Consider the following 11,810-nt stretch of genomic DNA (forward strand, 5'->3'; position numbering starts at 1 on the left):
TACAGGTTTGACACATACTGTAAGTCTTTCACATCTTCAAGCACAGGTAAAAGCACAGCCTTTACTTTGCTTTGATATAGTGCCACTGACTTCATGATGTATCAAAGTGCACTTTGACATTTCCACAAACAAACAAAGTATGAACTCCAAAAAACACTGACAGTAACACACACACACACACACACACACACACACACACACACACACACACACACACACACACACACACACACACACACACACACACACACACACACACACACACACACACACACACACACACACACATACACACACACATACATATATATATATATATATAATTTGAGATGTTTGTTGTTGAGATCTTATAGGCAGCTTCATTTAATGTACTGTTATATACACAGAGAAAGATTCATGTTGCGTGACCTACCAGACACTTTTACAACAGGCCTTTCTCCATGGCCAGAATTATCTGTGCTATGTGTCCAGTATCCAGGTGAGGCATACTGTCCTTACTTGGTCAGAATTTTTTGTTATAAATCCGTTTATGACATTTTCTTTGTTTGAGTATAGTTTGGTTTGGCTGTTTCTCATCGAATTATGAGACTTCACCACACAACAGTCAAAATCAGGTCTTACTGGCCAATGAAATCAATCTGAAAGAGATCCAAGATCTGGAGGATGATGTATCCCAAACCCCATAGACTTTCACAGTCAGGCAGACCCACACAGTTCTCAATAAAGGAACATAGGTCTTATAGGCAATGGGTATTTCCTTTTGTGTGATACACCAACACTGCTGTAGATCCTACTGCTGGATGTTCCGTTTTCTCCTTGGGTGGTAAATAAAGCACCAAGAACAACAAAGGACCTGATAAGAAGTCTCTTTCTGTCTGTCTTTTCTTCTCCCTCAGATCCTGTTGACAGTGTTTATTTTCTCAGAGTTCTGGAAGGAGCTGATGTCCCAGTGGCGGAAGGTGCTGTTCTTGAAGCTGGCTCGGCTCTTGGTGATGCGGTAGATCTTTCTCAGCACGGCCCGGCGCAGCAGGATGTAGACCCAGGGGTCCAGGATCTGGTTCCAGGAGGCCAGCCGGACGCCCATCACCATCAACCTCCTGTATGTGTCCTGGTCACTGCCTATGGAACCGCTGTAGGACCGTGTGACTGACATCAGGCCAAAGATCTGCAAGGAACACAGATACCTAGGTTAGTTTAGCAAAGTATTTTACAGTGGTTATGCAGGATATAGAGATGTTCAGCTGGTGTAGATATGTTTGCATCAATCTGCATACACTGCTAGTAATATAACTACATTACCTGCCACTGTAGTATGCCACATACGAACAAATAAATAAATAAATGGAGCAGTCAAAATGCATCTTCACAACGTGTTCCTATGAATAGCTTTACTGATGTAAGAAATCACAGGCTCTAAAATCTCAATTGTAGCATGATAAATCTTTATTGCAATATTTATAACAATTAGCCACATCTTATTAAGAGATTTTAAGCACAAACAATGCCTCTTTAATGGTTCTCACATTTCCCCAACAGTAAAAATAAATGCTAAGCGTTTCCTATTTAGTACACACATTAGTAATTATAGTAATTTTGTGCAGTATTGTGAAAATCAACAGGTCAGCTACTAACATTAATGGGCTTAATGTCTTCCAGGTGAGAAATCCATGAATAGACACTTTTAATGCACATAATGTTCTAAATAAAGAACAATGGATACTTTTGGGGAGGGAGAAGGGGGGGGTTGCTCAAGGCTACTCTAAGTTTGAACAGACCCAGTGGTGACAAGTAACAGGCCACCATAATTTGAAGCATGGTTTATAGTCTGTCCTCTTTCACTCCTCACAGTTTATGTGTCAAAATGAATAGTTACTTTTATAGTGGACCTGAATAATTGATATGACATATCAACCGTTTATACCAAATTCTTAGTAAAATCATCAAACCATCATCATGTGTTTGTATGAAATTATTTTTGTTGGCTAATATTCCTCTTTCCCAGAATATTGGAAAAGGAGAGAAGCTATGATGCCTGCCAGTGCTAACATTCTCAATGTCAGCCACTCTGACGCACCACTGACTTTCAGAAATCCAATCTGAAATAGCCCTTCATAATGGCATGCCCTTAAATCATTTATAATTTATTCCATCTAGTCAATACAATGGCCCACCATGACTATTCATTTATACCCTTGGCGCAGTGCACCCTGTCTTTCCATGTGTTTTAAGTGTTAATGACTGGGAACTGAAAGTGTCTATTTCAGAAGGTATACAAAAAGAGGATTAATTATTACTGGATTCTTAGCAGAGATTTTCTATATTATTTCAGGCCTTTGAGTTTATGGGGCAGACTATCTTGGAGATTTACTGAGAGGATGAATTACTTTTGTTAGCAGATAATTTTTACAATATTATTTTATGCTTTTGAGTTTTAGCCAGCAGCATACCACCCTGCAGACAACTGCTGGCTTTCCTCGGAAGCTAAGCAGGTTGGGTCGGTCCTGGTTGGCCCTGGATGGGAGACCAGATGCTGCTGGAAGCGATGTTGGAGGGCCAGTAAGAGGCACTCTTTCCTCTGGTCAAAAACAAAAAGATCCCAGGGCAGTGATTGGGGACATTGCCCTGTGCAGGGTGCCGTCTTTCGGATGAGACGTTAAACAGGTGTCCTGACTCTCTGTGGTCACTAAAGATCCCATTGCACTTATCGTAAGAGTAAGGTGTTAACCTTGGTGTCCTGGCTACATTTCCAATCTGGCCCTCATACCATTATGGCCACCTAATCATCCCCACCTTCCAATTGGCTCATTCATCCCCCCTCCTCTCTCCTGTAACTTTTCCCCAGGTTGTTGCTGTAAATCAGAATGTGTTCTCAGTCAACTTACCTGGTAAAATAAGGGTTAAATTGAAATAATTAATAAACAATTATAGGTCAGAATATCTTGGATATTTACATTCCTCCGAGCCACAAACAATTATGAACATTACTATTATTTATAAGGATTACATGAAGTGCTGATGTACACCATTCTTATTTGATGATAAATCACCATGCACTTTCACACAGCCTGAGAATGGGATGCATGAACATTCAGAAGAGCATGTCATTCCTATCACAGCTCAGTGGTAGGTGATGACTCGGATCATTTCAGATTATAGAGCTCTAACTCTTCATTTCCATAGTTGAAGTCAAATCCATTTCAGTATCTCAGTGAATGAAGATTAAGGGCTCTATTCAATCTGTATCGCTGAAGCGTTACAGATTGCGCAATAGAAATGTAAATGTAACCCACATGAAAAATTACTACAGTTACTATAGAATTCTGTAGTATCTGTAGTATCCCTGAATCATGTGTTGTACTTACTATAGAATGTTGTAGTGTACTGTAGAATACTACAGTTAATATTACAGTATTATCCGCAAAAGAACACTGTAGTAAATACCACCGTGATGTCCACAAAAACACTACAGTCTGCAAAAACACGAAACTTTTTTACTATAGTAAAGACGACAGTATTTAATTTGCATATACCCTACCCATTCCTCTCCCCCATAGCCCAATTTGTGACACCCATAAGTGAGAAATCTACATGCCAAGTATAGACCATATTGTGTTCCCTTGGGGTTGGAGCAAAAACCTACAGGACGGCAGCTTTCCAGGAACAGTGTTGGAGAGCCCTGATTGATACCGTAGTGTACTAATCTTTTTTCATATGGGATTTTCCAATTGAGCAGACATATGCAGCGTTTACCATGAATGCAGTCCCCGCTAACATGGGAGCATTGCCTTTCAATTTCCATGATAAGGATTGAAAAGAGACCTTAATTCCCGAATGGAACACAATAAAGATAGTTTTGACCCCTCCACTGATTCATGCAGAATTGTGAGCTTCAGTGAACTGAACTTTCCAACTCACCAGCAGGGGGCTCCAGCAGATGCAAGAGGTGATCATGATGCCCACCAGCTGGGCCACCATCTCAATGTCGTGGGACTTGGCTGAGCGACGGTAGCAGGTCTTACACTTCTTACGCAGTCTGGCAAGCACCAGCGTGACCCCACTGATGGTATTACACACCAGGGCCACAGTCAGAGAGGCCAGGCCCAGTCCAGAGAACAGCATGACAAAGGCCACGTCCGTCTCCTGAGTCTCTCCCAGGACCCTGATGAAGCACCAGGTCCAGGGGTACTGGTAGGTGTAGGCCCCCAGCCTGAAGAAGGGCAGGAGGGCCACACACAGAGCCAGCAGCCAGATGAGAGCCAGCGCCATCTTGGTGCGAGCCGTGGTGACCAGTGAGGCATGGAGCAGGGGCTGTGTGACGCCCAGGCAGCGCTCAGCAGCCATGGCACAGCCCAGGAACAATGGGCACAAGCCGAAGAACACCATGCTACCCCCTAGGAACTGGCAGGGGGCATCGGTGGCAGCGCGAGCTAAGGGCCCAGTCGCAGACCCAGCTGAGTACAGCCTCAACACCAGGGCACCGGGGATGACGTGGCCGGCAAAGTCCGTGGCCACCAGGGAGCTGGCGAAGAGCAGGAAGGTGGCCTTGGAGCGGCGGCGCAGGCGGGCGTAGGCTTTGGCCAGGATGACCAGGGCCACGATGTTGGACAGGATGCCCAGGGTCATGGAGAGGCCGGCTGCCGTGGGGTTACTGGGGGGAGACATGGGCCTCTCTGTGATGTTTGCCCTCCAGGCCATGGCCGGCACCCCCTCCACCCCCCTAGTCTGGTTGGGGAGGAGATGGGGGGCAGCCAGGCCTGAGGAGTTGTAGTGCTGCATGGCCAACATCACTGGCCTCTGGGAGTCATGGGGGTCCTCAGAGTGGGAGGGCACTGCAAATAGGAAAGGTGTTATGATTAATATACTGACCAGTTGACCAGGAAAAACTCCTAACCTCACTAATATATAGTACTCCCATAACCAAACTTGCAAAGTAACCAATAGCCTATTATACGTATAAGACACATTTTACTGGTGAAACGAAAACTCATTCTGTATTCAGTTATTACCTAACAACAATACATCAAGTAAAGTTAATTATGCAAGAAATGGCGGTGGAAACGCTTTTATGCGCAAATATTGATATAATAACCATCATATTGAAATAAACTTGGAGTCACGCGATGATAGGAATCGGGAAAGCAAGCAATTTATTAGGCTACAGATGATAAACTTCACAGGGTGGTGAAAGTGGAAGGTGATGAGCTTGATGTTCCTTCCCAATAAATATCGAGAGTCTTATTCTGGTGACATGATGATCGACGCTTGGCTACCGTTTGACAAATACAAATAATCTCGCTCTTTTGTCCATAATAATCTGATAATGTACAGTGCCTTCGGAAAGTATTCAGACCCCTTGACTTTTCCACATTTTGTTACGTTACAGCCTTATTCTAAAATGGATTAAATAAAACAATTTCCTCAGCAATCTACACACAATACCCCATAATGACAAATTTTAGCAAATTTATTTAAGTATTCAGACCCTTTGTTATGTGACTCGAAATTGAGCACAGGTGCATCCTGTTTCCATTGATCGTCCTTGAGATGTTTCTACAACTTGATTGGAGTCCACCTGTGCTAAATTCAATTGATTGGACATGATTTGGAAAGGCACACAGCTGTCTATATAAGGTCCCACAGTTGACAGTGCATGTCAGAGCAAAAACTAAGCCATGAGGTCGAAGGAATTGTCCGTAGTGCTCCGTGACATGATTGTGTCGAGGCACAGATCTGGGGAAGGGTACCAAAACATTTCTGCAGCATTGAAGGTCCCCAAGAACACCGTGGCCTCCATCATTCTTAAATGGAAGAAGTTTGGAACCACCAAGACTCTTCTTAGAGCTGGCCGCCAGGCCAAACTGAGCAATCGGGGGAGAAGGTCCTTGGTCAGGGAGGTGACCAAGAACCTGATGGTCACTCTGACAAAGCTCTAGAGTTCCTCTGTGGAGATGGGAGAACTTTCCAGAAGGACAACCATCTCTGCAGCACTCCACCAATTAGGCCTTTATGGTAGAGTGGCCAGACGGAAGCCACTCATCAGTAAAAGACACATGACAGCCCGCTTGGAGTTTGCCAAAAGGCACCTAAAGAGAAACAAGATTCTCTGGTCTGATGAAACGAAGATTGAACTCTTTGGCCTGAATGCCAAGTGTCACGTCTGGAGGAAACCTGGCACCATCCCTACGGTGAAGCATGGTGGTGGCAGCATCATGCTGTGGGGATGTTTTTCATCGGCAGGGACTGGAAGACTAGTCAGGGTCGAGGGAAAGATGAACAGAGCAAAGTACAGAGAGATCCTTGATGAGAACCTGCTCCAGAGCGTTCAGGACCTCAGACTGGGGCGAGGGTTCACCTTCCAACAGGACAACGACCCTAAGCACACAGCCAAGACAACGCAGGAGTGGCTTCGGGACAAGTCTCTGAATGTCCTTGAGTGGCCCGGCCAGAGCCCGGACTTGAACCCGATCGAACATCTCTGGAGAGACCTGAGAATAGCTGTGCAGCGACACTCCCCATCCAAGCTGACAGAGCTTGAGAGGATCTGCAGAGAAGAATGGGAGAAACTCCCCAAATACAGGTGTGCCAAGCTTGTAGCATCATACCCAAGAAGACTCGAGGCTGTAATCGCTGCCAAAGGTGCTTCAACAAAGTACTGAGTAAAGGGTCTGAATACTTATGTAAATATGATATTTCAGTTTTTTATTTTTAATAAATTAGCCAAAATGTCTACAAAAACCGTTTTTGCTTTGTCATTATGAGGTATTGTGTGTAGATTGATGAGGGAAAACAATTGAATCAATTTTAGAATAAGCTGTAACCTAACAAAATGTGGGGAAATGTAAGGCGAGCTGTTGGCTAGAGCACACGTGCCAAGACCAGAGTGAACATTCGCTATTTAACTCAAAATTTTTTGTGACATAACCATCAGTAGAGTTGAAAATGCGGAAACCCATTTAACTTGTATTTTTTATTCGGTACATGGGAATGTAACCGCCAAAGTTATTTTTTTGTTCACTATTTCATCACGGACAGCCTTTCATCCGCAGAAAGTCAATTTGATGGAAACACATCTCTTGTGGGAAAATGTGCATATGCTGATTTTAGAATATTCGCATGAAAATCGGTTGCCAATTGGATGGAAACCAAATAGCTACCACGCTGGTACCACTGGTTTTGGCACGTGCGCGCTAGCCAAAAGCGTACAGGGAGCAGATTGCGCGCTGTTGGCTAGAGCGCACGTAAAGCCTACGTGATTAGATTATTATGGACAAAACAGCGAGATTATTTTTATTTGTCAAACGGCAGACAAGCATCGATGATTAAGTCACCAGAATAAGACCCTGGATATTTATTGGAAAGGAGCATCAAGCTCATCACCTTGCACTTTCACCACCCTGTGAAGTTCATCATAATTTATTTAATGTGTAGCCTAATAAACTGCATGCTAACTCTCATTAAAACGTTGGATGGAAACCTGGTTAGTGTCCTTGAAATAGGCTATTGTAGACAAAGGCCAAACAGTTTCCACCTCATGGTACTACTCTGCAACCTGAGAATGCAGGACAAGTCAAGACAGTTCTTGTGAAAGGTGCTCCATCAAGTCTTGACCGTGTCTGACAGTGACACTGCACACATTCTGTGAAATGTGCTATATCATGATAGCAGATCCATAGGCGTAGTCCCTCTGCAGTAGTTGCATGATGACAATTGTGTGGTCAGACTCCGGAAAGCGTGTCGTTTATTAGGCTACACATGCAATAAATGATGATGAACTTCAGTGTGGTGAAAGTGCACGGTGATGCTCTTGATGCTGCTTTCCAATAAATATCGAGGGTCTTATTCTGGTGACGTAATGATGATGCTTGGCTGCCATTTGACAAATAAAAATAATCTTGCTCTTCTCTATAAATAATTGCATCATGTAGGTAGTCTACCCAGACTGTAGGCCTATCTGGGAGCTAGCTAGTGTCCTTTAAATAGCCTATTGTAGACAAATGCCAAACAGTTTCCCCCTCATGGTACTCTGCAACCTGAGAATGCAGGACAAGTCAAGACAGTTCTTGTGAAAGGTGCTCCATCAAGTCTTGACCGTGTCTGACAGTGACACAGCACACATTCTGTGAAAGGTGCTCTATCATGATAGCAAACCCATAGGCGTAGCAGCTACACGATGACAATCAAATCACCTTTTTCCTTCTTCTTCACACCCTTCAATGCAGAACAACAGAACAGAGTCACAATATTTCTTCCAAAATTAGGTATACATAAAACCCTAAACTGTGCCTAGTCTGTGTAGGGTGTGTTTTCTCATGAGTTACTCAGAATCGATCTAGCAATGATTTCGGATCGATTGTAGCAGAGAGACCTTACCATTGTTAATGAGAAACACACACACAAAGGTAATGCCCCTGCCTTGCCAAACATCACATAGGCTACTACAGTTTTATAGGATGCATTTGCAGTCCTCGTTCTTTGGTTTTTCTAATCTAAAACAAAAATGTCTAACAAAGGGTGCGTTCGTAAATTCACTCTGTCTCTCTACTCCGAGTTCAGAGCACTCTCGTCTGAGTGTGCCAGAGCATAGAATAACTGATGAATTTACGAACGTGCAACACCCGTTGAATATGACCGGTGTCAGGAAACGTCGGCGAAAAAAACGCTATTAAATTGTTGCTAGCAGCACAGTTACAGTCACTAACGCTCTAGATAACATGAAAACAGCCTAACCAACTCTGCTAGGGCGAGTAAAATGGTCAGAGTGAGGTGTTCTCTCTTTTTTTGTCTGGAAGTAGCAAGCAAGCTAGCCAACTTTAGCCAATTAGCTTGGATGCTTGACTGCTGTTGTGAGGTCAGAACGCTCGGATCAACCCTACTCCTCGGCCAGAGCGTCCAGTGTGCGCTCTGAACGCTCCGAGAGCGAAGCGCTCTGAATTTATGAACAGATAATCTGACATCGCTCTGAATTTATGAACGACCCAGAGCCACTCTGACACACTGGAGGCAATTTACAAACAATTTCTTCTCATGAGAGAATTTCAGGTTTAAAAAATAAATGAAATCATACTAATTCAGCCCAATACATGTGCACTTATTATTGGTAAAACAAAAAACATGTATAGTTCTTCTAAAAAGCCTTATTAAGATGAACAGTGTATGTAACTACTAATTACATGGAGTTTAACTTTTGACCTGGGAAAAAATATTTCACCCATTTTATTCGAAAAAAAACCCTAACAATTGTTCATTGTAAATCATGAATGATTTATAAATATAAAATGACTCAATGTGCTATTCAATTAATTTGCCATGTACAAATTAAAAGGGACCTGTGTGCATTATCAAAATTGTTATTTTTAATGTTCATAGCTAGTTCAGCAGCATAGGCTACAATAATATCATTCATGTTGTGAAATAAGTAATAATGATATTACCTGACCAAACAGTGAATCCATAGACACAAATGAAGATTTATTCCTTCGGTTTTCAGATGTTAAATAATTTAACTGTGAACCATGAAATTCAAAAGTTCCTTAAACTCAGGGATTAATCCACGAGAATGTTACTTATTATCAACAATGATTCACCTGAGCTGATAGTGAAATAATGTATTCCGAGGAGTGCCTCATTCTCTCCTAAAGAAAATAAAACGAGCAACCGCATGAGAAGTCCGTCACCAAGATCAAGACTCAGTCTCCAAAAGGTTGCACAGGCAACCATGTATTATTCAACATTTGTTTCGTTGCTCAGCCCTCTTTATAGACTTGAACCGCGTCGACGCAACCCCTGGGCGTCTTGGAGTCCGCGAGAGGAATGCATGTATCCTTATCACAGCAGTTCAGTGAAAGGGAACGGGGAGTGCTACCCAATAACTTATTGGAAACTAATTAGAAATTCCATTAATGCTGCCATTTTATATGACAACCAACTTTATACATTAACATGTAACTATCACATCCAAAGATCATGTAATGTAGCCTAATGTCAAAGTACAGTATCTTACAGCGTTAAAACAAAACAGGTGGCAGGAGTTTGACCAATGTTTTGTTATAACACCATTATTAAAGGGCAATTCCGCCACCTTTCAACCTTATATTCATTATCTCCAGCACCAAACCAGTGTCTACTTATGTGAAAACAGCGGGTTTCTATGATCTGTGGTTAAAAAGATAAGAAGAAAAGTCTTTTAAAATGTTTCTCTCTGACATCACAGGGTAGCATTAAAAGTAAAAAACCTTTTTTTTTCTTGCTCCCCACATCACTGCAGATATCATAGTATTTTAAAATCACTGTTATTTTTGTGGTACTTTTTACCTATTTTACCTATACCTACCTGCCCGAATGCATAGTACCAACTGTAAAGTTTGGTGGAGGAGGAATAATGGTGTCGGGCTGTTTTTCATGGTTCGGGCTAGGCCCCTTACCTCCAGTGGAGGGAAATCTTAACGCTACAGCATACAATGGCATTCTAGACTATTCTGTACTTCCAACTTTGTGGCAACAGTTTGGGGAAGGCCCATTCCTGTCTCAGCATGACAATGCCCCCGTGCACAAAATGGTTAGTCGAGATCGATGTGGAAGAACTTGACTGGCCTGCATAGAGCCCTGACCTTAACCCCATCAAACACCTTTGGGATGAATTGGAACGCCGACTGTGAGCCAAGCCTAATTTTCCAACATCAGTGCCCAACCTCACTAATGCTCTTGTGGCTGAATGGAAGCAAGTCCCCGCAGCAATCTTCCAACATCTAGTGGAAAGCCTGTTGGACGAGCAGGTGACCACATATTTTTGGTAATGTAGTGTATGTTGGTATTGTGCTGGAGATAATGAAAATAAAGTTAAAAAGTTGTGGAGTTGCCCTTTAAAGGTGTAGTAAAGTTTCCACATGCAAATAGCCATCATGTCTATTTTAAAGGAATTCAATTCCTTGAGAGAAAATATTCAAAGTGGTTGGTCCAAGCACCTTTATTGTATACAAACATTACCTTTCTGGATTCACTAGCATATTGGTTCTGCTCATGGAAACCGAAACCATAGCCTGGATAACTTTTCATGTTCCTGCAAAACATTTGTTGTGGTTATGGGAAGGAAGAGGTATGCAAGGTACAGTATATTTTCAGTAAAATGAAAATAAAAACATTTTACAGATGTCTGTCAGGTGTTATGTTGAGCAACTTTATAGGGTGCCACATAATGTTCAGTGGAAAAATCCCATTCCAAAACATCCACAACTATGAAAAAAGCTTGACCTTCATCTAGCTTTTTGAAATGAGTGCTAATGAAATTCTGTTTAGATGATGTTCTCCCATGTGTCTGTAGGCTATTGGATTTTAGCTGTATAGAGGTTAAAGAGAATCATCAATGCAAACCAGATCTGCCCCTGCCTCTGCAAACATCCCTACGGTGAGTGCCTGTAGTTACAGCTGTGCTGTGCATGTAACCTATGTGAGATTGCCATAGAGTCAATTCAGCCTTTGGCCTTGTAAACATTGGGGTAATACAGATTTTCCGGGACAGAGATTAAGCCTGGTCTTGGATTAAAAAGCATCTCCAATAAAGATTCTACATTTCAATGTATCACACTTCCTTTTTAAGATGTTACTGTGTATAAGCAAGAAAGTACAATATATTTTCATAATGATCCACGGGCTGACAGTGAACCTATAAGGCCCTCAGACATAGTCCTATACACAGTACTATGTGTGCTCTTTTTGAGTAGCAGGGGAACGCCTCAGATACCCCATGTCCCCATCATCAACAATTAAGCATTTTTTTCTACCATATTCCACAGAAAAACAAGGGTTGGTTTTGA

At 42.5% G+C, this 11,810-nt stretch overlaps 1 protein-coding gene across 1 annotated transcript; it reads right to left on the minus strand.

Moving 5' to 3' along the window:
- Window positions 1-264: 264 nt before the first annotated feature.
- On the minus strand, window positions 265-9,699 carry LOC121570508 (prostaglandin E2 receptor EP1 subtype-like). The gene is made up of 3 exons (XM_041881969.1): window positions 9,432-9,699; window positions 3,916-4,829; window positions 265-1,165 (listed from the first exon to the last, which is right to left on the minus strand). Exons 2-3 carry the CDS (start codon window positions 4,783-4,785, stop codon window positions 893-895), a joined length of 1,143 nt encoding a protein of 380 aa, XP_041737903.1. The 5' UTR covers window positions 4,786-4,829; window positions 9,432-9,699; the 3' UTR covers window positions 265-892.
- Window positions 9,700-11,810: the final 2,111 nt, after the last annotated feature.

This window comes from Coregonus clupeaformis, chromosome 7 (assembly GCF_020615455.1).
Source record: "Coregonus clupeaformis isolate EN_2021a chromosome 7, ASM2061545v1, whole genome shotgun sequence".
In the NCBI taxonomy this organism is placed as follows: Eukaryota; Metazoa; Chordata; class Actinopteri; order Salmoniformes; family Salmonidae; genus Coregonus; species Coregonus clupeaformis.

Coding starts and splice junctions, on each gene's coding strand:
- LOC121570508 (XM_041881969.1), bottom strand. CDS start 4,785: ATGTTGGCCATGCAGCACTACAACTCCTCAGGCCTGGCTGCCCCCCAT. Junction 1,166..3,915: donor TCTGCTGGAGCCCCCTGCTG/GTGAGTTGGAAA, acceptor TGTTCCTTGCAG/ATCTTTGGCCTGATGTCAGT.